This window comes from Budorcas taxicolor, chromosome 22 (assembly GCF_023091745.1).
Source record: "Budorcas taxicolor isolate Tak-1 chromosome 22, Takin1.1, whole genome shotgun sequence".
NCBI classification, from domain to species: Eukaryota; Metazoa; Chordata; class Mammalia; order Artiodactyla; family Bovidae; genus Budorcas; species Budorcas taxicolor.
The window spans coordinates 33,717,865-33,745,339 of NC_068931.1; the positions used below are offsets into that span (position 1 = coordinate 33,717,865).

General features: G+C 47.2%; 1 protein-coding gene across 1 annotated transcript in view; it reads left to right on the plus strand.

The window, feature by feature from the left end:
* Positions 1–27,475, plus strand: part of LOC128067367 (NPC intracellular cholesterol transporter 1-like) — a 45,037-nt gene that overhangs the window by 12,621 nt on the left and 4,941 nt on the right. Inside the window, 17 exon segments of the mRNA XM_052660376.1 lie at positions 1,462–1,637; positions 4,261–4,428; positions 5,496–5,745; positions 7,483–7,556; positions 8,100–8,470; positions 9,677–9,903; positions 11,504–11,604; positions 13,841–13,943; positions 17,703–17,892; positions 18,429–18,611; positions 19,369–19,483; positions 21,211–21,338; positions 21,434–21,574; positions 24,769–24,858; positions 25,240–25,430; positions 26,023–26,138; positions 26,772–26,901. Coding sequence (XP_052516336.1) covers positions 1,462–1,637; positions 4,261–4,428; positions 5,496–5,745; positions 7,483–7,556; positions 8,100–8,470; positions 9,677–9,903; positions 11,504–11,604; positions 13,841–13,943; positions 17,703–17,892; positions 18,429–18,611; positions 19,369–19,483; positions 21,211–21,338; positions 21,434–21,574; positions 24,769–24,858; positions 25,240–25,430; positions 26,023–26,138; positions 26,772–26,901 — 2,754 coding nt within the window.

Sequence of the window (27,475 nt, forward strand, 5' to 3'; positions counted from 1 at the left end):
GCAGGTCTCACTGCAGGTGACAGGCCTCCAGTGGGCATCCTTGTTTCTTGCCAGATTTCCAGTTGGCATTGTGGAGCGGAAAACCATCCCTCTGTATGTTCTGTGAGGACAACATACAATGTAGTAATAGATCTGATTAGAGCATTAGAATTGAGACTCTAATCAGGCCAGTGTATCTTATGGAAGGAAATCTCATGGTTCTTGCTGGAGCCAGATTGAAGCTGTCATTCGGCCAAATATATTTATTTAGCATCTACTCTACCTGAGGCATTATGGGCATCAACATCAAAAGATAGCCAAGTATTTCCCGTGTCGTCAGAGGCAGCAAAGCTTTATTTATAATAGCAATGAGATGCTAATATGGAATATCGTGCAGCTGTCCAAACTGATGACTGTAGAAGTTAAGTGGAGTGCCATGGAGAGAAGTTTGTAATTTCTGGAAAGTGGTAGGAAGCAGTGGACCCCAGGAGGGATTTCTGTTCAGGTGGTGTAATTGTCATTCCTGTCACAGTAAAGCGTGGGACTCCTGAAAGCAAGTCAGTGTGTGTGTCTGTTCCTCCACTAGACTGGAGGCTTTTGTTTTATTTTTGGCCATGCCGTGCAGCGTGTGGGATCTTAGTTTAGTTCCCTGACCAGGGATAGAACCCATGCCTCTTAACGTTGAAAGCGAGGAGTCTTAACCACCAGACCACCAGGAGCGTCCCACGAGACCGGCACTTTGAAGGCCGAGACCAGACCGTCCTTGTTCTGTGTCATGTGTGGTCATCTGGATGGGAGCAAAATGGGGGGCAGTCTGGATTGGTTGTGTTGCAAGAATGCAAGCCTGATGAAGGACTAGCTTTTGCAGATAACAGGGAACTAAAGGGGAAGACTGAGGGCTTCTGCCACATAACTGGTCAACATGAGAAGCTTAACAGAGGACAGCTTGTGGTTCTTATGAAAACCAGGTGCTTCTGAAATGCATGTAGCTGGAGAATACCACTGCTGTTCTTTCATCTTCTCTAATCATGGGGAATCCTCTTGTGTTTAGAGACGGCCTAAGGTTATCTGGGGCTTGAAAGAGAGCCCTTCAATAGGTTCCGAGATGAAAGCACTAATGTGTAAATCTCATTTTCCCCCTTTTTTATTTTCAATCAGAATGTCACCATGGTAGTCCTAAGTCCTTTTGGCTTCAAGATACAGGAAACATGACCGAATTATAAAGTGCAGGATTCAGAGAGCATTTGTTTCTTGAAATTACATCTGGGCAGCACAAATGTTAGTAATTAGGGTGGTTTTTAAAGACGTGTCTTTATTTTAACACGAGGTTTTAGGTTTGGAATTGCTGGGTTTAATACGTCCTTATGGTAATCCATTTGCTGATTTACAATAAATTTTAAATAGTCTTTGTGTATTTTAAATCATCTTTTTGCTGGCCCTGTTATCCACGAGATCATTCAGAATAGTCTGCTTTTTCTTTAGATGTCCATCCTGTTTTTATAACCTAGTGAACCTGTTTTGTGAGCTGACATGTAGCCCTCGACAAAGTCAGTTTCTGAATGTTACAGCAACTGAAGATTATGTGGATCCTACTACAAATGAGACGAGAACAAATGTAAAAGAATTACAGTACTATGTTGGAGAGCGTTTTGCCAGTGGTAAGTAAACTTTTAAATTATCCCTCTTTTAGATTTGATATCAGGATAGTGGATCAAGTTGTCCTGTCAGGTCTGTGAAAAAGGACAGTTCTCAGTTCCGTTAGCACTGAAATGCCAGTGGAAATGTGAGTTGTTGCTTTGCTTGTCTTCTGGGACTTGAGCTACAACCTATGAAACGATCTCCTTAAAGTATTTGCTTTAACTCCTTCCTAACTATAAGTTCCCTCATGGAAATTTTTAGTTTGTGCAAGCTTATTTCTATCCATTTTAGGTACAATTTGGACTTTGGTTCTGTTGGACATGAAATGCATAACTTCATGAGTTATTGCAAGACTGCAGAGATGGGTGGAAGGGAGATCTAGTTGGCAGAGACATTTTGCCTGTGAAGAAACCAGTCACCATAAGGGAACGTAAGCAGGTGTGACAAACAGGAGAAAGGTATCCCGGCAACTGAAGATCATAGAACCGTCTGAAAAAGACCATGTCATGTTTGTTGAAAATGACCGAAATGAAAGAGTTCTGAAAGAGTAGGACCCTAGGGAGAAAGAATGAACAGATTAGAAACAGAACCAACTGGAAGATCCAGTTAATGAGAAATAGTCATGCAAGTGGATTAAAAGATAGACTAGATGCAGCTGAATAAAGAATGGGCCCCAAAACAGTAAAATGAGAGAATGAGAATGCAGCAAAGTTGTTGACTATAAGAGCAACTGTAGTCAATTACTATAATGATCAATTAAAAATGTAATAAAAAAATTTAATAAAAAACTTGCGCTTTGATGGACACCATCAAAAAGAGGCAGAAATATTTGCAAAGCATGTATTTAATGAAGGACTTGTGTCTAGAATATATAAAGACCTCTGACAACTCAAAAAGAAAATAACCCAATTAAAAATGGGCAAAGAATCTGAGCAAACATTTTTCTGAGGATGTTATTTATACAAATAGTCAATACATTTATGCAAAGATGCTTAAAATCCGTCATCAGGGGAATGCAAATCAAAACTGCAATGAGGTACCACTTGACAGGCAGTAGGGTGGCTGAAATAAAAAGACAAGTTCTGGCAGGTATGGGGAGCAATGGGAACCTTCATACACAGCTGGTGGGAATGTGAAACAGTGTAGTCACTTTGGAAAACAGTCTTGCAGTTCCTGAAGCCATTAAACATGAAATTGCCCATATGACCCAACAATTCCACTCACAAGAGAAATGAAAACATATGTTCATAATAGCCAAAAGGCAGCTATATGAAACAACTCAGATATCCATCAACTGATACATACATAGATAGATAAACAAAATGTTGTATATCCATATGATGGAATGTTATTTGACCATAAAAAGAAATAAAATAAGGATCCATGCTGCAACATGGATAGACCTTGAAAACATCATGCTAAGTGGTAGAAGCCAGTCACAAAAGACTACACATGATATAATTTATATGAAATGTCTAGAATAGGCAAATCTGTAGACACAGAAGTAGATTAATATTTGCTTAGGGCTTAAGGGGATGGGGAGATAAGGGAGCCTTAGTTAAAGGTCCTGGGTTTCTTTCTTAAGGTGATGAAGATGTTTTAAAATTGACTGTGGTGATGATTTCTCATATCTATGAATATGCTAAAAGGCATCAAGTTGTAACTTTAAATTGGTGAATTGTATGTGAGTTATCTCAATAAAGGTGTAAAAAAAGGAATTTGTAACTTAATATAGCTCATTTTAAAAACTACAAAATCTGAATGACAGATAATCTTAAATGCAAGTAGAGAAAAGGTGGAAATCACTTCAAAAGAATGACAATTGGAGATTCTCTGTCCAGCAAAGCTAGAGGCCCTAAAGCAGTGAGGTTATCACACTTCTGAAAGAAACTATCGTGCTAGCTAACCTGCCTTTCAAGAGTGAGGGTAAAGCACAATGAATTTCTAAGTATCTCTCTAAAGGTTAGGGAAAGAAGGTTTTAGGAAGTTTCTAACTAGCAGGGACTGGCAATTGAATGTTAATATAAGACCCGTTGAAGCCTAGTGTACTACAGTCCGTGGAGCACAGAGTCAGACAGGACTTGGCAACTGAACAGCAACAAAAACAAGTAAGACCCATTACTACTGCTTTCTTCTGTCCAGAAAGTCATTGACATTGCTATTTCCTGTGTCTTTATGCATACTAAAATCAAGCTCCAGAAGATTTCAGGTGAATTCTATCCCGAAATCGGTTTTTACCCTGGAGGTTCCATCATTCACCAGCGGTAGTTTCTTGGAATGAGCTGCACTGACTGAAGAGGCCCTGAGGGTCTTGCTTCTCCCTCCTTGGCCTTCAGTGTGCTCTTCCCTGCTCGGGGGTGACACTTCTGCAGGGCCCTGTGGACTGGGATGGCCACGGCTTGTCCTGCCTTTGATTTTAAGTTGCTTGGAATCCAGCCTAGCGTGTCGCTTGCAGGGTGACGAGCCAGTGTCAGAGGTGACCTCCGTTCCTTCCCTCAGTGGTTGCTGTCCGGAGTCCCAGCCCCTGCTTGCTGGGAAACCCTGTCTGGATTTCCACGTTCACACGTGAGAGGCCCCCTGTAAGCTCTCACCTGGTGAATTCCAGCAGCGCGGTTTCAGCCTTCTCCCTTCCTGCCCCACCAGCCATGTACAACGCCTGCCGGGATGTGGAGGCCCCCTCGAGCAACGAGAAGGCCCTGGGGCTGCTGTGTGGGCGTGAGGCCAGCGCCTGCAATGCTACCAACTGGATCGAGTACATGTTCAACAAGGACAATGGCCAGGCGCCCTTCACCATCACCCCTGTCTTTTCAGGTGGGGACGAGACCCCCCACCCCCCCAGGTTTGGTGTATTGTACTTAATGGTTTTTTTAAAGCCCGGGAACCCTAACATGCAATAAGAAGATGAATTCAGATCAGTAGGTCCTGGAGTTTCCTCCAGCGAGAGGTAGCTGGAGGGGTAACCTCTGGGTTATCAGGGGCTGGATGAGCAGGTAGAGAGGAAGAGTTGCCTTCAGGTGCTGATACATACTTGAAGGAATAAGTCATTTGTAAAAAAAAAAAAAAAAGAGCCTTTTCAAAAAATAAAATGGATAAACAACCAGGACCTGCTGTACAGCACAGGCAGCTCTACTCAGTGTCACATGGCAGCCTGGATGGGAGGGGAGTCTGAGGGAGATGGGGACATGCGTACATATGGCTGAGCCCCTTTGCCTTTCACCTGAAACTGTAACACTGTTAATCGGCCACACTCCAATACAAAATAAAAAAGGTAAACTAAAAAATGGAGCCTTTTCAGAAGCTTTGCCTTAGTATTAAACTAGCTCCTCAGTGGAGATCAACATTTGATTGAAAGTTTACACTGAAATATGGTGGACTTGAACGTTGGTGGTCAGCCCTGTGCCCAAAGTTATTGAAGTTAACTTAAAATTTTGGAGGACTAAACAGCAAAGCATAACTCGATCACCCAGAAACCTCCAGTCTTTCTTATTCTTCTGGTTGCATGACTTCTTTCAGTGTGCTTATCATTCAGTTAAAGTATGATTTAGTACTGCTACTGCCACTGCTAAGTCACTTCAGTTGTGTCCGACTCTGTGCGACCCCATAGATGGCAGCCCACAAGGCTCCCCCGTCCCTGGGATTCTCCAGGCAAGAACACTGGAGTGGGTTGCCATTTCCTTCTCCAATGCATGAAAGTGAAAAGTGAAAGTGAAGTCGCTCAGTTGTGTCCAACCCTCAGCGACCCCATGGACTGCAGCCCACCAGGCTCCTCTGTCCATGGGATTTTCCAGGCAAGAGGACTGGAGTGGGGTGATGATTTAGTACAACCCTTGTAATTAATTTTTTTTTAATGGAGATTCTTAACACACTCCTTCCTACAGATCTTCCGACCCATGGGATGCAGCCCATGAACAATGCCACCAAGGGCTGTGACGAGTCGGTGGACGAGGTCACGGGGCCATGCAGCTGCCAGGACTGCTCGGCTGTCTGTGGCCCCAAGCCCCAGCCCCCGCCCCCTCCCGTTCCCTGGAGAATCCTGGGTCTCGACGCCATGTACGTCATCATGTGGAGCACCTACATGGCTTTCCTGCTCGTGTTTTTTGGAGCGTTCTTTGCTGTGTGGTGCTACAGGTAATCTGTTTTGTTTCCCATCCCCCCAGACAAGAAGAGCAAACTTAGCCCAGTGGCATTTCTAAGCTTTCACTTGGTAGACTTTGGTTCCTGAGAGTAAGAACAAAGATCTGCATTAATACAATTCCAGGACTTGCTTATGTCCTGCATCTAGTCAACCATCAAAAGCCTATTTAGACGTTGAGATGTTTAAAGTTAGTTTCATTGGTGTATTCAAAAATGGCGTGTGATTTAAAAGACCCATTTTTTAACAGAAAGTCTACTGAGCCAAATCTGATGCAAATCCTTTTAAATGCGGCACTGTAGTCCTTTTAGATACCTGCGTCTTGACTTAGGACAACACATTCATATAAAACTTTTGTCTTTTGAAATAATTTTAGACTTACTAAAAGGGTGCAGAAATAGTTAGAGTTGATATCTCTACTGGCTTCCTCTAATGTTACCACTCACATCACCCATAGTATATAATTTAATCAAAACCATGAAAATAACATTGGTATACCATTATTGGTTAAACCACTGTTTTTTTTAGGTTTTACCAGTTTTTCCTCTAAGGTTCTTCCTTTTTCTGTTTCAGGACCCCATGTCACATTCACTTCTTGTTTTATTTGTCTCCTTCAATCCATGACAGTTGCTCATCTTTCCTTTTCTTTTATGACCTTGACACTTTTGATGAGTGCTGGTCTTTTGTAAAATAATACCCCAATTTTTTGTAAATAATACCCCAATTTGGTTTTATCTGATGTTTTCTCATGATTAGGTGGAGGTGTTTGACAACATCTCAGACTCGATGTGTCTTTCTCAGTGTATCATGTCAATGGCTTCTGATGCCAGTATGTATCATCACTGGTGATATTAGCCTACATCGTTTGGTTTAGAAGGTGTCTGCTGGTTTTTTCCACTGTGAAGCTACTGTTCCTTCCTTTGGAGTTGATAAACATCTTTTGGGAGCTGTGTTGAGACTGTGCTGATAACCTCATTTCTCCTCAAACTGTCGTCCACTGATTTTAGCATCCATCCGTGGGTCTTCAACACTTAAGTCTTGAGGTTTTTACCTAATGGTGACATTTTGTTTCCCTCGTTCCTTCTCCATTTACTAACTGGACTTACTCTCTTATTCCTTCTCCCCTACTTACTTAACTAATATTTATTTAGTTATGTTTACATAATGCACTTAAAAAAAAATAACTGTGATCTCTGTTTCATATCATCATTTATATTTTTGCTGAGATCTTCCCAATTTTGACCACTGGCAGCACCTTCTGCTGGCTCCTGTGTGTTTTTTAAGCATGCCCTCACCTTTCTCAAGCTTGTTCTTTATGCTGGAATCACAGGATGTTTCAGTATTTTCCCTGCCCCAGCCCTAGAAGCACCCTCTTCTGCAAGGAGCCCTTGTTCCTTTCCCTGGAAAAGGGTGTTTAGAAACCAAGATCTAGGCACCAGATGTGCTCATTGTTCCTGGAATATAGTGTTCACTGCGTTTTTAAAGGACCTAAAACTTTTAAATGTGAGTGAGGGCTACAAGGTGAAATTATCTTCTTAATACCTTCTTAAAATTTCCCCTGAGACTAGTGAGCAGAGAGACCTGGAGCAAGGGAACTTTGGGAAAGGAAGGCACCAGTTAGGAAGGAAGCAAACAGGATGAGGAAGTAAGCTTTTATAGGGTTGTGTGACCGTCAAGAACAATCTCATGATGCTGAAGTCCACTAACATGACTTACGTGGTTTTATCTTTCAGAAAACGGTATTTTGTCTCTGAGTTTACCCCCATTGATGGCAATATACCTTTCCGTGTAAATGCCAGTGACAAAGGTAGGCACATTTGTACTTAAGTAAAAGGGTTGGCACCGTTGGCAGGAGAGTGTTTGTTTCTTTATCGTTGATGCACCTTTTCTGGGAGCAGCACTGAGCCCGTGCTGGGGACACGACTATGATGGGGACAGGGTCCCTGTGTTTGCGGCACTGACAGCTGGAAATGGGTGGTAGATGGGAATCGCCTGGTTCATAATATCTGTAGAGTGATCTGGTCCTGGGATGAGAGCAGAGGGCAGGAACAGTTGGAGGGAACTGCTTTGGCTGGAATGCTCAGAGCACTTGGCTTTTCCGAGGCTTCTGTGTGAGTACTGTCCCTCTCGGGAAGGGGCTGGTGGTCACTGTGCGCCGGTGAGCAGGGCCGCTTCTCCAGCAGACAGGTAGCTGGGTGGGGCAGGGGATGGTCTCATGCACGTCCCTGGGTGTACCTGTGTGGCTGTGAGTCTCGCCACATGCAGTGGTAGCTAACACTCTCCCTGTTCCGACTTTCAGGAATGGCTTGGCTCTTAACCTTCCCCCTCCCTTCCTCTCCTGCTCTTCCAGGGGGGCCAACCTGCTGTGACCCTCTGGGCGCCGCCTTGGAGGCCCATCTGCGGCGGCTCTTCGAACGGTGGGGCTCCTTCTGTGTGAGGCACCCCGGCTGTGTCGTGTTCTTCTCTGTGGCCTTCATCGCCGCCTGTTCCTCAGGCCTGGTGTTCATCCAGGTCACAACCGACCCGGTGGACCTCTGGTCGGCCCCCGGCAGCCAGGCCCGCCAGGAGAAGGAGTACTTCGACATGCACTTTGGGCCCTTCTTCCGCACGGAGCAGCTCATCATCCGGGCCCCCCACACCCCGCCGCACACATACGAGCCCTACCCCTCTGGAGCCGACGTGCCCTTCGGGCCTCCCCTCGCCATAGACATTCTGCACCAGGTAATCAGCTCTTGGCAGAAGCCACTTCCAGGGAAGCTAGCACCAGGCCAGCTTTCAACCAGATTACTTGATGTGGGTTTCGGGCTGACTGTGATGATTTATCTAATAAACCTTAATGATAAGACACTTTTCACTTACTTTCCAAAAAGTGACCAGTGTTGAACTTCATGAAAAATTTACCGTAGACCACTTTTGTATTTATTTCATACAGGAGGTCTTGCTTGAAATTGAGAAGAGCGTGTCTCTATTGAAACAGAATGTATTTATTAATATATTCACCTTCAGAACTTAATAATTTTTTCCGCTAGTAATTGAAAAGTAATACACCAGGACCCAAAGGGATAAAGCTTCTTGTGTTGTCCTAGAGACCTCGGAGGGGCTGCTGGATCACTGCGGACCCTCACCCCTCAGCAACTGCAGGAATGACCTTGTCACTGCCTGAATGTGGGCTCCTGGCCTGCGTTTGGAATAAGATCCACCCCATGCTCCTACAGAATCCTTTAAATCTGCCCATCCTCCCTTCCCACACTTGCCCTGGAGAGCTGTCTGTAAATTAACTGCCTCCCACTTAATTCTCAATGAACAGTTGTACATTTGCATACTTTTTCCTCTCAACATTGCTCTTGCCCTACAGAACGTCTGATAGCTGAGAAAACATCAGCATGTTCCCAAGAGTCTAACAGAATCTTTTGCACCTGGTGACCATTGCTTTCTCCCAGTTTGTTGCAAAAGGTGCACATGTTGTCATTTACCTCCTGCAGTGTATTTGTAGTCTCTACTAGAAAAAATGAGAATATATGTAAACAAGCATGGTATGGAGCGAGGTGGTGGTTGTTGGGGACGGGAGGGCCTGTCAGGATGACCCAGCAGATGTCCCCGGGCTCCCCTTCGTGGCCACTGTTGCTCCAGGTGGGAGGGCCCGTGTTGGTGTGTCCTGCGCTGGGATGTGGCCTGTCGTGGTGTCCCCTCCCCCTCTCTCTGAGTGCCCCAGTTTGCTGATCCTCAGCAAAATTATGGTAAACTTAAAAATATTTTCATCCTCATTTATCTCAGTCTTCTCCCCTGTCTCAGGAAGGATTTTCCCCAAAGACTCTTTTATCTTCTGACCACTGCCCCCCCGCCACCGCCCCAGAGCAGTAAGCGTTAATCAGCATCTGAAGGAAAACTGATGTATCTCTGGGTTTATTTAAAAATATCCTATTTCAGGTCCTTGACTTACAAACCGCCATCGAGAGCATCACTGCTTCTTACAACCACGAGACTGTGACCCTGCGGGACATCTGCGTGGCGCCCCTCTCGCCATACAACCAGAACTGCACCGTCCTGAGCGTGCTGAACTACTTCCAGAACAGCCACTCCGTGCTGGACCATCAGGTCGGGGACGACTTCTTCGTGTACGCGGATTACCACACGCACTTCCTCTACTGCGTCCGGTACGTGGCGAGGGTGGTCCTTCCTCCGTCCCTCCAGCAGGTGACAGCTGCTGTGGCCACACACCGCTGTAGTTGCTAGAGCCCAAGCAGGGAGCAAACAGTGGGACCCTCAGGGTAAAGTGATACTCAGCCTGATGCTGGGTCAAGGCAGCGCCAGGTCCAGGCGATGCCATGGGAGAAGGGAGAAGGAAGCCGGGCGAGGATGGGCTTGCCTGGAAGTGCCACTCCCAAGTGCAGCAGAGCCTGCTCAGCGGAGGGGAACAGAGGGAGCCTGTGAGAGTTGGGGAAATGCTTTCCAAGTAGACGGGCAGCAGGTGCAAAGGCCCTGAGGTGGAGTGTTCACCATGTGTCATCGAGGTACCTCCCAGCCCCTGACTCCCTCCCAGCTGGATTATACCTAGTTGCATCTGCCATACCACCCCAAGCATTTCTGAGCTGGTTTCTTGGTGCAAAGACAGAAGCCTCTAATGCCTTTCCTTATCTTTCAAATATAAATTGATTTCACAACACTGACTTTTCAAAACATGCAGCGTCCCCTCAAGGAGTGGGGGCCGGATTGCAGTTCAGTGTAGATGGGAGAAGGCTGAAGTTGCTTCGCGTCGGAGGCTTGTCTGGCCGCACAGGCCAGAGTGTGGTTTGAGTTAGTCACAGAGAAGCCATGCGGGGTGACCCATGAGGTGACCTTTAGGCCTGCCCTGTGGCAGGAGGAGCGCTCGCTTCTCTGCCCTCCCTGGACGCCCTGTCACTTGGCCTGACCTGGCCCACAGAAAGTTGTTCAGCCACTCAGACAACCGCTCTGGCTGTTCGTTCATTACAGAAGCAGAGAAATCGCTCCCCGTCACCTTTGAACACGCTGCTCAATTAACCACGTCTCCACAGCCAAGTACTCTGGCTTCTGGCCCCGTTCAGTGACCTGAGGTTCCGTCTGTTCTTGTTCCTGGAGTGTGGCTGACTCTAGGCGCTTGTGCTGTGTTTACGGCCTTCAGGTGGTCACCTCTATAAACACGAGCCTGTGAAGCAATAAGTGCTTTGATTGTTCCCAGGTGCCAACAGAATAAAAACCCCAACCGCTGGTCAAGACGCTTACCCCTTCCTTCCTTCCCCATTAAGGGGGCCTCCTTCCTTCCCAGCCCCACCCCCTCCTTGGGAGGCCCCCATCATGGGTACCCCACTCACAGACCCAGGACTTCCTGTGGTCCCTCAGGCCACTGTCTGTTCTCTTTTCTCCTCATGCTCTTTTCTTCTCTTCCTGCTGGTATGGTGCCTGGAAGCCTTCACCTCCTCCTGTGCAGGTGAATTCCCCCGCCTCCTTAGAGACCGGGTCTGTACCTAAAGTTCTCTTTATAGTGACAGCTTTCACCACATATTAGCAGCTTCCTCCTCTGGGCACCAGCTGATGTCAGCCACATCTCACTGTATTTGCCTGCCTCTCTCTCAGTGACTCTGAGCTCTGAAAAGCAAATACTGAACTGTATCATTCACCCAAGGGGACCTCAGGCCCACATTCTTAATCAGCCTCGTGACTGTTGTGTAAACGTCTGGGTCTCTGTGATGTGTTGAGGTTGTTCTAATTGGAATGTGTTCTCTGAATTCCTGGCAGGGCTCCTGCTTCCCTGAATGACACCAGTTTGCTCCACGATCCTTGCCTGGGGACGTTTGGTGGCCCAGTGTTCCCATGGCTTGTGCTTGGAGGCTATGATGGTAAGTGAGAGAAGCTTTTACTCTCCTTACTGGATAAAGCAGTCTTGGTTCTGTCATTAACAGTCAGGTGGTAATTATGAGGATTTCATCAGTCAGACACTCATTAATTACCCAATATACTGCATCCCAAATACCATATGTCCTTTGGCTTTCAGTTTTATTGTGCATTTGGAAGAAGTGGTTTAAGCCATTTTTAGGTAACTTTTAGGTTACTTTCCAGGAAGCTGTCAACAGCTAAGGACATTTTCCCAGAACAACGTCACTGTTAACATCCACATAATATGTTACTTGGTCTCAACATCCACATAATATGTTGCTCAGTCTCAAGTTCATGGGACCCTTGAAACTCATCCAGAGAGCCCCCAGTGAGTCCATGGACCTCAGGTTAAGAACATCAATAATGGAGGAGAGACGTGAGATATAGAGGGAAAGAAAAGAGATTTTTTTTTTTCCTTCTAAGTCAGTTGGTTAAGGAGTCAGACACTTCCAGTGGGAGGAGCAGTGGGGCTTTGCTCAGATTACTCCAGGTAGATGGGGTAATAACTCACGTGGCAGCTTTGGCGTCTGAAGTCTAATTATAAGCAGCTCAACAGGTTTTTCTCCAGCCGGTTGAAGAGGCCAGATATTCTCCTCATCTGGTGGGAAGGGAGAGATTATGAGCTATAAAGTAGTTTTTAGATGGAGAAGGTATTTCTAAGCAGGACACACAATGCAAAGCGGCAAAAGGAAACCCTGATGAGTTTGACTGTGTGAGAATTTAAAGTTCCTATGTAGAGAAGAAACATAAAATTTTAAGAAACTGAACAAATAGCCAACTGGAGCAGGAAAAAAGTTAGTATACATAACAGTGTTTCCTTAATACAGAGAGCTCTTGAGGAAAAAAGACAAGGTCAGCTCCCCAAAGCTCCCAGAGCTGTGTGCATGTTAATAAGAGAAGTACAAAGGGCTTTTAATTATATGGAGAAAGTGCTGAACCTTACTCAAGCTAGTGAAACACCTCTCACTTCAGTCTTTTCCATAACAAACAGATTAGCAAAGATCTAAAGTCAAAGCCTTAGTCACTCAGTGGTGTCCAGCTCTTTGAAACCCCATGGTCTGTTGTAGCCTGCCAGGTTCCTCTGTCAATGGGTTTTCCCAGGCAAGAATGCTGGAGTGTGTTGCCATTTCCTCCTCCAGGGGATCTTCCCAACTCAGGGCTCGAACCTGGTTTCTTGCGTTGCAGGCAGTCTTTATAGTCTGATAGTCTTCCGTGGTGGCTCAGATGGTAAAGCCAAGATCTGAGAATTTGACAAAACTCTGTGTGCATGAAATCCTGCTTGGGCAAACTGCATTTTGGCGGGAGTGTAGATGGTTCCAGAATATAAGCGCTAGGAAAGTTGAGGTTTTTAACCTCTGTTGCTCATTAATGTATCCACAGCCCCTAAAACAACACGGGCACACAGTAGGTCTCAGCAAATACTTTGTTGAATAAAGTAATGAAAAACAGGATGGCATTTTTGGAGGGCAGTTTGGGAGATCCATCCAAATTTAAAATGTACTTTTTTTTTTTGGATTCTGAGTACTTGTAAGATTTGATCCTACAAATATAGATTTTATGTGTTAGAAATATCAGGTTAATTTTTGTAGTAACTCTACTTATAACAAAAACAAACCAAACTTGCAAAGCTATTCATCAACTGGAGATGGAGTTAAACTGTACTAGAAAACATCATAAGCAGAAACAAGAATAAGGAAGTGTGGTGTCTATTAAAGCAGCATTCTCAGGATATGAATTTAAAGGCAGCATTTGCAGAAGGGTGTGTTACTATTTGTGTGAACAGGAAGGCAAGGGGAAGCCCGTGCGTGTGCACGTGGACTGCGGCTGGTAGGGGCCGCAGCCGTCATGGTGTGAGGAGGAGAGCTAAGGCACAGATGGGAACGGAGGGAGGAGAGACTTTCCCCCGAACACCTTTCCGCTTTGTTTGAAATTGTCACCCAGCACGTGCTGGGTAGTCATGATGATGGAATGACAAGTGCGTCTACGTTTGCTCGAGAGTCCCCTTTTCTCCCTAGCTGAACTACACAAGCACCAGGTCAAGTGACCTCCCATTTTGTTCCACGAGCTCAGGCGTGTTTAAGCTTCAGCCCCGTGAGAAACCGGGCACCTAGCCAGCTTGTGATTTCCGCCCCCCTCGTATTGATCTGGTTTTCTGCACACTTGTAATCTGCTTTTTGATGTCACCTTTTTCCTTTCTAGATCAAAACTACAATAACGCCACAGCCCTTGTGATCACTTTTCCTGTCAATAATTACTATAACGATACAGAGAAGCTCCAGAGGGCCCAGGCCTGGGAAAGAGAGTGAGTTGTTCACAGGGTCGGTAAACCAGCTGCTCTTGTCACAGGGAGGTGGACGCCAGCAGAAGGCATGGATATGACATTGAACTAAATTAAGCAACATCAGATCTAAGTCATGCCATTTTTTACACTTGGTTCTAGTGATGCTGTGAAAACAAAAATCTAGAAATAAATTTACTTGTAAACATTCTTTAAATACATAGTCCTGCACCAGGAATGCACAGGTATCTATGCAGAATGCTCCTTGTGTTATTTTCTAACAGCGAAACCTGGGAGTAAGCTAAATGTGTATTAGTAAGGAGAAGTGTAGTAGAACGTTATGCCATTATTAAAGATAATGAGGTAAGTATTAATGTATGGTTTAGTTCAGTTCAGTCTCTCAGTCGTGTCCGACTCTTTGTGACCCCATGAATCGCAGCACGCCAGGCCTCCCTGTCCATCACCATCTCCCGGAGTTCACTCAGACTCAGGTCCATCGAGTCCATGATGCCATCCAGCCATCTCATCCTCGGTCGTCCCCTTCTCCTCCTGCCCCCAATCCCTCCCAGCATCAGAGTCTTTTCCAATGAGTCAACTCTTCTCATGAGGTGGACAAAGTATTGGAGCTTCAGCTTTAGCATCATTCCTTCCAAAGAAATCCCAGGGCTGATCTCCTTCAGAATGGACTGGTTGGATCTCCTTGCAGTCCAAGGGACTCTCAAGAGTCTTCTCCAACACCACAGTTCAAAAGCATCAATTCTTCAGCGCTCAGCCTTCTTCACAGTCCAACTCTCACATCCATACATGACCACAGGAAAACCGTAGCCTTGACTAGACGGACCTTAGTCAGCAAAGTAATGTCTCTGCTTTTGAATATGCTATCTAGGTTGGTCATAACTTTTCTTCCAAGGAGTAAGCGTCTTTTAATTTCATGGCTGCAGTCACCATCTGCAGTGATTCTGCAGCCCAAAACAATAAAGTCTGACACTGTTTCCACTGTTTCCCCATCTGTTTGCCATGAAATGATGGGACCAGATGCCATGATCTTCATTTTCTGAATGTTGAGCTTTAGGCCAACTTTTTCACTCTCCTCTTTCACTTTCATCAAGAGGCTTTTTAGCTCCTCTTCACTCTGCCATAAAGGTGGTGCCATCTGCATATCTGAGGTTATTGATATTTCTCCCGGCAATCTTGATTCCAGCTTGTGTTTCTTCCAGTCCACCGTTTCTCATGATGTACTCTGCATAGAAGTTAAATAAGCAGGGTGACAATATACAGCCTTGACCTACTCCTTTTTCTATTTGGAACCAACTGTTAAATAAAAACTGTGGTCAGCATATTTGAGCAACTGTATGTCATGCATGCTGTCCACGCCTATAAAGTATATCAAGTAAGTGACTCAGGAACTGGTTAGCTGTGATGTAACCTCTGAAGAAGGGTCAGAGGGCCCAGGAGAATGGGACACTGAACAGCTTTGTTGGGATATTCATATACCATACAATTTACCCATTCGAAGTGTACAGTTGAGTAGCTTTTAGTATTTTCACTGATGTGTGAAGACATCACCATAGTCAATTTTAGAGCATTTTCTTTACCACAGACAGAAATCCCATCTCCTGTAGCAATTTCCCTACTAACACCTGGCCCTACATAATCCTCGGTCTGCTTTCTGTCTCCATCAATTCTCCTGTTCCAGACGTCTCTATGGATGGAATTACATATGAGGGCTTTCCCGTCTGGCTTCATTCACAGAATAATGTTTTCAAGGTTCATCCAAGTTGCAGCATGTGCCAATACTTACTCTTTTTTATGGCAGAAGATCATTCCGTCCTATAGATAGATCACATTTTGTTTATCCACTCATCAGCTGATGAACATGTGCATTATTTCTCGGAAAGTTACTCAGTTGTGTCTGATCTTTGTGACCCCATGGACTGCAGCCTGCCAGGCTCCTCTGTCCATGAGATCCTCCAGGTCAATTCTCCGATGGAGTGGGTAGCCTTTCCCTTCTCTAGGGGGTCTTCCTGACCCAGGGTTTGAACCTGGGTCTCCCTGCATTGCAGGCAGATTCTTTACCACCACCTTTGACCATTAGGAATAATGCTATAAGCTTTCACATGCAAGTTTTTGTGCGAACGTGCCTCCATTTCTCTCTTTGTGTGAATGTGTTTTCCTTTCTTTTGGTTCGTATACTTCCAGGAGTAGACTTGCTTGGTCATATGGTAACCCTGAGGAGCTGCCAGACTCTTTTTCCAAACTGACTGCCCCAGTGGATCTTCCCCTGTGGTCCAGTGATTTAGACTGCCCTCCCACGGGTTAGGGAACTAAGATCCCCCATGCTGTGCAGTGCAGCCAAAAAACCAAGTGACTGCACCATTCTACATTCCCACCAGCCTATAGGGAGCATTCACATTTTCCACCCCTTGCCAGCACTTGTCGTTATTTGACTTTTTTGATTCTAGCTATCCCAGTGGGTGTAAACTGATATCTCATTGCAGTTGGTTTTGTTTTTTTTTTTTTTTTCTGTCCACACTGTGCAGCTTATGGGATCTTTGTTCCCCAACCAGGGCTTGAACCTGGGCCTGGCTGTGAAAGCACAAAGTCCTCAGCACAGGACCACCAGGCAATGCCCTCATTGCAGTTTTGATTTGCATTTCCCTGGTGACTAAGGAATTCGAATACCTCTTCATGCACCGATTGCCCATTTATATTAACTTTCTTGGAGAAATGTTTATTCGTATCCTTTGCCCATTTTTTGACTGGGTTGTTTATGTTTTTATTATCAAATTAGAAGAATTCTTATGTATTCTGTAAATCCTTTATCAGATCTATGACTTCCAAATATCTTCTCCTTTTCTCTGGTCTGTGTTTTTGCTTTCTGAATGGTGTCTTCCGAAACCTAAAAGTTTTTAATTTTGATAAAGTCCAATTCATCTGTCTTGTCTTTTGTTACTCATACTTCTGGGGTCATAGCTAAGAAACTGTTTTATAACCCAGGGACCTGGAAGTTTACACCTGTGTATTCACCTGACAGTCATATGGTTTTAGCTCTTACATGTAGGGCTTTGATCCATTGAGTTCTTTGTCTATGATATGAGGTAAGGGCTCAACTGCATTCATTTGCATATGGCTGTCCAGTTGTCCCACACCATTTGTTGAAAAGATTATTCTTTCCCCCATTGATAGTCTTGCCACCTTTATTGAAAATTAGGTGAAAATACTTGGCATATTTCTGGACTCTTAGTTCCGATCCTTTGTCCTGTATGCCTGTCCTTATGCTGGTAACCAGACTGTCTTTCTTGATTACTGTTGGTTTGTAGTAAGTTTGAAATTACGGAGCGTGAATTCTCCCACTTTGTTTTTCTTGAAGAACATTTGGCTGTTCTAGGCCCCTTGCAATTCCATAAGAATTTTAGAGTCTGCTTGTCTTTCTATAAAGAAGTCAGCTAGGATATGGATAGGGATTGCATTGACTCTGAGATCGATTTTTAAAATTTTTGTTCCATGAGCATATATCTATATTATAACACACTGCACTTAGAAATCATTTTTCGTAAAAAATGAAATGAGACTATGAAGCAGTTTTTAAACTTGGTCCCAACTTGTTTTAAATGGTAGAAAACTCAGCATATCTGGAACTTTGTCATCTGGCGAGTATAGAAAGTCCTCATGAGGGAGAAGGGTGAAGTGTGGCTTTTGTGTCGCAAAAGTTAGGAAGAAGTTCCTCACTTAGCTGTCACTCAGTTTTTAACTAACAGTATAAAATTTTGTTTACCCTTTTAGGTTCATTAATTTTGTGAAAAACTACGAGAATCCAAATCTGACCATTTCTTTTAAGGCTGAACGAAGCATTGAAGATGAACTAAACCGTGAAAGTAACAGTGACGTCTTCACTGTTCTGATCAGCTATGGCATCATGTTTTTATATATTTCCATAGCCTTGGGGCATATCAAAAGCTGTCGCAGGCTTCTGGTAAGAGGGGTGTGTGTGTATATATCTGTACGTGTATGTGTGTATGTATTAGAAATGGCAGTACACAGCATGATGTCATAGTTCATTATGTTCAAAACTGCCTTAAATTGTCCTGTGCTTTTTTTATTTTTTGGCCATACGACTCGGCATGTGGCATTTGGGGTCTTCGTTCCCTGAACATTCCCCCTGCAGTGGAATCATGGAGTCCTAACTGGAAGTTGTCAGTGTTTTAACTGTTTGTCACATTTTCTGTTTCCTGCCCTTATTTTCTTTATTTCCAAATGTTTATCTTCAAATTAAAATTTATTTCCCCTAATTCATTTTCCCCCCTAATTTTCCATCACCTAAGAATATAGGCTCATGAAATATGTGGCTCGGGAAGACCTAGACAACTTTTCATGTCTTCTCTCAAACCTTGAACTGTACGTTGAAATCTGGATGGGGAATAAGCATGTAAAAAGGTGAAAGTGAGGACCTGTTAGGAACAGGACAGAAAACACTATAAATGCTGATTCATGTCTTTGTGGTATCTCCAGGTGGATTCGAAAATCTCCCTGGGCATTGCCGGGGTCCTGATTGTGTTGAGCTCAGTGGCCTGCTCCTTGGGCATCTTCAGCTACATCGGGGTCCCCCTGACCCTCATTGTGATCGAAGTCATCCCATTCCTTGTGCTGGCTGTGGGGGTGGACAACATCTTCATCCTGGTCCAGACCTACCAGGTACGTCTCAGAGCCTCACAGCATCTGACCAGGTACCAGGCTCCACGTGCACGCATGCTGGCTCCACGCAGCGTACCTGTGAGCGTGACACGTGGAGGCTTCATTTCCATGCCTCTGAGTGCTTGCGTATTGGTGCTTGTTCTGGACCCTTTGAGACCAAGAAGTATAAGACCCTTCTCTTTGCTTGGTGGCATAGATACAAAGTGAGAATTGGTTTTAAATTCATGCAGCATGCGTGCAAAAAGTGCTGATGCACTTGTGGAAAATAATTTGGGCACAGCCGCTATTAAAATGATTCCACATAGTGTAGAAGAAGGAAGGACTTGAAAAAGTGCTATTAAAAGGCCAAAGGTCAACATAGGACCCTGATGTAGAAGATGCTGTCAGTCTGTTGGTTCTTCCAGGGTCCCTTGTCCTGCAGGCCTCACCTGGGCAGAGGTCCAGTGGCACCTAAGAGTGTTCTTTAAAGGTTCAGCCACTTGCAGCCTATGTTGCATGTATTTTCCTGAAACCTGATTCAATCCTTCCTTTAGCCTCACCTGTTCCCTTGGCTCCGGGCTTCAGAAATACCCTGAATGAATCAACATGAAAAGTTTGGGGTCTGCACCTCTTTATTGTATAAGGTTTATAAACAAGTAGATGCTGCCAATCATTGTTCTTTCCCATCAAGCTAACACAAGGCAGCCAAGAAGCAAAGAGGTGGCACTGTAATTGAGAAATGTGAATGTTGCATGTTTCACTTTTTTTTATTTTGTAGAGAGATGAACGTCTTCAAGGGGAAACCCTGGACCAACAGGTGGGCCGGGTCCTGGGAGAAGTGGCTCCCAGCATGTTCCTCTCATCCTTCGCAGAGACGGTAGCGTTTTTCTTAGGTAATTACTCTTGGAATTCGGCCAGCTCTGCGATGTGCTGAGTCTGGGTGTATCAGAATGCCCCTCTGCGTTCTTCCTTTGTTAAGCTTTATTCTGTATTTATAAAGTATCGGAGTGGACCACGAAGAGGATCGGTGGCAGTAACTTGGGCACCATTAGCAAGCGTCTTCTTTTGCGTTGCTTTGGGGTGGTGTTGATGTGGTTGGTTGAGATACGTAGAGCTCCTGCCCCTTCCCCTTTTGAGCAGCGCTGGTGAGTGCTGGGATTTGAAAATCGCAGCCTTGCACAGCCACGAGTCCTCCCAGCACAGTGCCCCCAGCAGCAACTCCACAGTCACAGGCATTAGCCCTAGAGGTGTGTACCCCTGTTCCTGAGGGCGGTCTTCCTCCTCTGCACACTCAGTTCACAGGGAAGCACCCTTGTGACTGAGCAGAGGGTCTCGAATCTTCCTTCTGTACAAGGAGCCACGAGCTGGAACACAACCCAGCGTTCCTGTCTTCTTTCACATGGAGAAATCCAGTAGGCCCCTCCTTGCCCCATGTCTGGTGTGTAGTAGGAGAACACTGGCCGCGTCCTCTGCACAGGACGCCGGCTAGGATTGCCCCGTAAGTCCAGGAAAGACACACGGTCTGTGGTCACAAGTGGAAAAGTCTCCAGGGGCCGCAGGATGCCTTACAAGGGGCCGCGGGAGGGACGGTACGCGCATGGTCTTCAGACTCCTGTGCCAGTAGCGCACGTCCTCCTCCACTTGCACGAAGCAGCGCACGTGGGGCCCATGGCTCTGTGGCTCCTTCTGATAGATACGGGTGCCAAAAAGCTACTTCCTTTCTTTCTATGATAAGAAAACCAGCCAAGTGTGTTGGTGACAGCAGCTGACCCTGGGCTTTAAGGTTGGAGTGACTTTGTGAGAACAGGAGGGGTTGGGGGTGCGGGGGACCCTGTGGCTCCCATTTATAAGAGCCAGGTTCAGTTTTCTTCTCAAGCAACATGGTGAATCTAGAGTTTTGTTTTGTTTTTTCCCACTCAAGTGACACTGTGACTTCAGTGGGAAGTATTGGCTCCTTGTGTTTTGTTTATGTTTTAAAATTCCGATATTGGAATTGGAAATGGCAGCCCACTCCGGTATTCTTAGCTGGAGAATCCCACGGACAGAGGAGCCTGGCGGGCTGCAGTCCGTGAGGTCGCAGAGAGCTGGACACGGCTGAGCAGCTGAGCGCACGCAGCACACACACAAAATGGGCTGATGTACGTGTGGCCCACGAGCGGCCGGTGTTCAGCGTCTGAGTCTCAGTAGCCTAGAGGATGCTTGCAGGCAGCAGCCTCATCTGATGGTAACTAAACCTAGAGACTGAAATACCGTCCCTCCTGTGGACTGAATCTCAACAGATCCCATAAGCAATGAATGGTTCTCAGGTGCTGATGTGCGTGCGTTTGCTCAGAGAGCGTGTTAAATTACAGAGATGGGGCCCTAGAATTGTGAACAGTAGAGTTAGGGTTGAATTTCCATTGTTTTGGTAAAGTGGGATGGATCAGGTCCCCGGAATCTATGGTTTTAACTCCCAGGGTGGTTCTGGCGTGACACCTGCAGACAAAGTGCCTCTGGGAGGGGAGGTGGGGGTCTCCTGGTGGGCTTGGCTGCTCTGGGGCCTCGTGTTCATCTGTGCACGTGCGTGTGAGGCCGCGTGCCCTCGGCCAGGGAGGACGTGACCTCTGTCCTCTCCCCGCAGGAGGCCTGTCCGTGATGCCGGCCGTGCACACGTTCTCTCTCTTCGCGGGCATGGCGGTCCTCATCGACTTCCTCCTGCAGATCACCTGCTTCGTGAGCCTCCTGGGCTTGGACATTAAGCGGCAAGAGGTGAGTGGCCTTCAGGATGGCAGCCCGTTTCCTTTGAGTCTGGAGTCTGGGTGAGGCAGCCAGAGGGTGACCTCTGTCTCCCTTGGTCCCCTCAGAAGAACCAGCTGGACGTTCTCTGCTGTGTCAAGGGGGCGGCAGACGACACAGGCGTCCAGGCCTCCGAGAGCTGCTTGTTCCGCTTCTTCAGAAACTCCTACGCCCCGCTTCTGCTCAAGGACTGGATGCGGCCCCTCGTGGTACGAGCCTGTCTGTTGTGGTGTCCCCAAACAGCCTCGTCACCCGCCTTCTGAGAAGTCACCTTGGGAAGGGTGCCGACAGCTGTTAAGTATACATCCGAGAATGGATGGGACTTCACTGGCGGTCCAGTGGTTAGAACTCTGCTTTCACTGCAGGGGGCGTGGGTTCAGTCCCTGGTTGGGGAGCTAAAATCCCTCATGGTGTGTGCTGTGGCCAAAAAAAAAAAAAAAAGCCATAGCAGATATGGACAAATATAACATATTTTTAGCAGTCAATATAACAGGAGTTTTGGGGCTTTGGGTTTTTTAAAAAAAAATAATTACTGATTCATAGAAAGTGACAGAGTAGCGCAGAGAGGAGCCTGCTGCCCTTTGCCCAGCTTCCTCCCACGATCTTAGGTAATTGTAGTTCAGTATCAAAACCGAGTTTCACATTCGCACAGTGTGTGTGTCTAGTTCTGCCAGTTTCTCACCTACTGCAGATTTGTGTAAGCACCACGGCCGCCAGGATGATAAATCTGTCTCATCACTCTTGTCCTCAGCTTCAGTGTCACTCACACACACACACACACACGCACACCCTGCCACACACACGCACACCCTGCCACACACACCCTGCCACACACCCTGTCACACACACACCCTGCTACACACACACCGTCACACACGCGCACACACCGTCACACCCACACACACCCTGCCACACACACCCACACCCTGCCACACAAACACATCCTGCCACACACACACATCCTGCCACACACACACACCCTGCCACACATACACACACACCCTGCCGTGCACACACACCCTGACACACACATACCCTGCCACACACACACACACATACCCTGACACACACACACACCCTGCCACACACACACACACCCTGACACACACACACACACCCTGACACACACACACACCCTGCCCCACTCACACCCTGCCACACACACACACCCTGACACACACACACCCTGACACACACACACACCCTGACACACACACACACACACCCTGCCACACACACAGACCCTGACACACACACACACCCTGCCAGACACACACACCCTGTCACACACACACCCTGACACACACACACCCTGCCAGACACACACACCCTGTCACACACACACCCTGACACACACACACACCCTGTCACACACACACCCTGCTACACACACACACCCTGTCTCACACACACACACACACCCTGTCACACCCACACACACCCTACCACACACACCCACACCCTGCCACACACACACCCTGCCACACATACACACACACCCTGCCATGCACACACACCCAGACACACACACCCCCTGCCACACACACACACATATCCTGCCACACACACACACACCCTGACACACACACCCTGCCGCACACACACACACACACCCTGCCACACACACACATATCCTGCCACACACACACACACCCTGCCACACACACACACACCCTGCCACACACACACCCTGCCACACACACACACACCCTGCCACACACACACACACCCTGCCACACACACACACATACCCTGCCACACACACACACCCTGCCACACACACACACCCTGCCACACACACACACACCCTGACACACATACACACATACCCTGACACACACACACACCCTGATACACACACACACCCTGCCCCCCACACACCCTGCCACACACACACACCCTGCCACACACACACACACACACACACACACACCCTGCCCCCCACACACACACCCTGCCACACACACACACCCTGCCGCACACACATACCCTGACACACACACACACACCCTGACACACATACACACACCCTGCCACACACACACACACCCTGACACACACACACCCTGACACATATACACACATACCCTGCCACACGCACACACACCCTGCCACACACACACACACCCTGCCACACACACACACACCCTGCCGCACACACATACCCTGACACACACACACACACACCCTGACACACATACACACACCCTGACACACACACACACCCTGACACACACACACCCTGACACACACACACCCTGACACACACACCCTGACACATATACACACATACCCTGCCACACACACACACACCCTGCCACACACACACACCCTGCCACACACACACACACCCTGCCACACACACACACACCCTGCCACACACACACACCCTGCCACACATACACCCTGCCACACCACACACCCTGCCACACACACACACCCTGCCACACACACACACATACCCTGCCACACACACACACACCCTGCCACACACACACACACACACTCTGACACACACACACCCTGACACACACACACACACTGACACACACACACCCTGCCCCACACACACCCCCCCGCCCCCTCCCTCCCTGTAGTGTCCCTTGTCCCCAGCAGCCTGTAGGAGCGTTTCATAGTTTACATGCTGAATATACCCAGTAGCGATAGTGTATCACGTCTCTGCTAAAGCATAAATTCATTCCAGTAATAGGAATATTTAACGTTTATTGAATACTTAGTATCTGGTACTGTGGTCAGTACAGGGTGCTACACTAAATTCTGGATTGATTATTCCTAGAGTTTTCTCATGTAACCCACAAAACTATCTGATGCTACAAGTCAAATTTTTACTGTTTTTTTAAGAAGGAAATTGAAGCTCAGAGAGGTTAAATGACTGCCCCAGGGTTACTCAGCTTCTCAGAGGCAGAACCGGGATTTGGATCGGGTAGTTTGGCTCTAGAGACCGTGACTTCAGCCACTGCCCCAGACTCCTTGTTTTCTTAGTATGTCATTTAAACTTGCTTTTCAGTTTACGGAAGTCCTGTTTGTGTGTTTAAGATCTGGTTTATGTTCTTCTTTCTTTTTAAATGTATTTTTGGCTGCGCTGGGCCCTTATTTCTGCCTGAGGGCTTTCCCTGCTTGTGGTGGGCAGAGGGCTGCTGTCTAGAGTGGTGCGTGGGTTTCTCATTGCAGGGGCTTCTCTTATTGCAGAATGCGGGCTCAGCAGTTGTGGCACACGGGCTTAGTTGCTCTGGAGCGTGTGGGGTCTTCCCGGGCCAGGGATCGAACCCAGGTCCCCTGCACTGGCAGGCAGATTCTTTGCCACTGCACCACCAGAGAAGTCCCTGATTTGTGTCACTCAGCTCAGGACAGCTCTCCCTCTGTAACTCGCTTCTCATTCCAGGTAGCAGTGTTTGTGGGTGTGCTGTCGTTCAGCATCGCAGTCCTGAACAAAGTAGAGATCGGATTGGATCAGTCTCTTTCAATGCCGGATGTAAGATGCTTTCTCTTTCATTCTAACTTCTTTGGCCCATGGTGGATACATTTTCCCAAACACACACGGTCGTTTCAGCCTCTGCCGGCTTCTGAGCACAGGTGCTGGCAGGCTCTCCCACGTCCCAGGGACAGCCCCAGGGCCCTGCTCACTAACCTGGGCCTTCTGAGAGCTCAGGCCTTGGGCACCGCTACAGAATGTGAGCAGCTGGTCTTGACCTCATGAGGTGCCCTCTTAAGGGTGGGACTGACTGGAGAAGCCCCTGAGCCCAGGGTGGGGAGGGGTCCCGGCTGTGGGGGTACTCAGGAACTTGGGCTGGAGGCATCTCAGCTCATGGGACGTTCACGCCATGTCCCGCTGTCCGCTTGCTCTCCCTCTCAGGACTCCTACGTGACGGATTACTTCCAGTCCCTGAATCAGTACCTGCACGCAGGCCCACCTGTGTACTTCGTGCTGGAAGAGGGCCACGACTACATGTCCACGAAGGGTCAGAACATGGTGTGTGGGGGCCTCGGCTGCAACAACGACTCGCTGGTGCAGCAGGTCTTCACGGCCGCCCAGCTGGACAGCTAGTGAGTACCCCAGCTGTGGACAGGCACCTGGCCTGGCACCTCTCTCTAAAGATGGTTTTTCTGGAAAATCTGTCTTGCAGAATGCAGGCTGAATCTAGCTTGACATGAGCAAAACCTCTCAAAGGGCTAATTAGACTGCCTCATATTCTTTTTTTTTTTTTTGGTTTAAGCAACAACCATTTTATTTATTTTTTAATTCAGTTTTTAATTTTTTAACACCAAAAACATTTTGTATTGGGAGATAGTCAGTTAACAATGTTGTGATGGTTTCAGGAGAGCAGTGAAGGGACTCAGCCATACATGTACAGGTATCCATTCTCCTCCAAAACCCCCTCCCATCCAGGCTGCCACATAACATTGAGCAGGGTTCCATGTGCCATACAATAGATCTTTGTTAGTTGTTCATTTTAAATATAGCAAGACCACCTTATATAAGAAAGCCTTTCCCATTAAGTACTTATGTGGTTTGTCTTCTGACTGGGTAGAATGAGAAGGTCTAGAAAAGGAAGTTCTGAATTTCAAGAAAAGGGACTGAAACTGAAGACTTCCTCCTCGTGGGGGTATCCGTAACCCTTTCTCTCCTGTTCTCTAGCACCCGGATAGGCTTTGCCCCGTCGTCCTGGATTGATGATTACTTTGACTGGGTCAAGCCTCAATCATCTTGCTGTCGCATCTACAACAGCACGGAGCAGTTCTGCAATGCGTCGGGTACTTGACCCTTCTAGATCTTTCCCTCCTTTCTGAAAAATTTTGAATTTATTGTGTAAAAGTCATTTGCATGTCACCTCCACTTCCACCTGTTTTTATTGGCCATTGCCGGGTCTCAGCCCCCTGTCCGTGTCCCCTTCCTCCGTGGTCTACTCTGGAGATGCCCAGTTGTCCCGTCTCCTGCCCCCCATGGGGCTGCAGGCTGAACCAGGTCAGGGGACTCTGGTTTTCAGGCTTCTTATCTTTTCCCAGTGACACCAACGGCCTCTCTTGATTGTTCTCTGGCTGTAGCTTGTCATGGGCCTGCTTTCTTTTGTTTGTCACTGTTGCCCTATGGTTTTATAAGAGTGTTGAGGTTGTCCTAGAATTTTCTTCATAAAAACATGGAAGCCATGTGCTCTGGTGATAACATACTGAGGTTGTCCTTAAAGCAGGCAACCTGCTTTGGGGAGGGAAATTTGTACAGCCTATATTAGGGGAAAATGGGACTTCCACTTCATTAGACTGCAAAGATCACTTGTTTGAAGCTTTAGGATCTAAGGAGAAGAAACTCCCGCCATTTCTTTATTATTATTTTTAAATGTTTTAATCTGGACACCCGCCCTTTTTGGGCTTCTCCACCCGTTTGCACAGTGGTTGACCCTGCCTGTGTCCGCTGCCGGCCACTGACTCCGGAGGGCAAGCAGAGACCTCAGGGCGCAGACTTCATGAGGTTCCTGCCCATGTTCCTCTCCGACAACCCGAACCCCAAGTGTGGCAAAGGGTAAGGGAGGCTGAGCCGTTCAGCTGCATGCCCGAGTCCCATGTCATGTGCGCTGGGATGGTGTGGGGGTCAGGGAAGGGCTGGGTGGGCATGGTGGGTGGGAAGGGCCTCTTTTCTGCCATGTGCCACCCTGTGCCCACCCTTCTCTGAAAGCAGAGAAACCAAACCACCTTTGAAGAAAATTCCTCCTTTCTCATTCTCAGCTGATTCTGACTGGTCTGAGCATTTGGTCCCAGGCTCCCCTCTGTGTCCTGGCCCTCCTGGCGGCACAAAGGACTTGGAGTCCTGTGCAGGCTTCCAGCAGGATGAAGTGTGAAGAGGGATGCGGGCATTTCAGGACGTGAAAGCGTCTGTCCAGTTGTGTGTGGGAATTATAAGACCGCAGATCTGTCCTGGTGATGTTGCCTGGGGTAAAGGTCTAGGTTTTCCTTTCCCCTCTGTGCTTCTTGCCAGCCTGTCTGTACATGAGCTCTTGGGCTGCCCCACTTCCCCATCCAGCCAGCCAGCCAGTTCCCATGGAAACAAGGTCTCTGGCCCCAAAAAAAGCAGAGACAACTGAGGTCTGGAGTTGGGG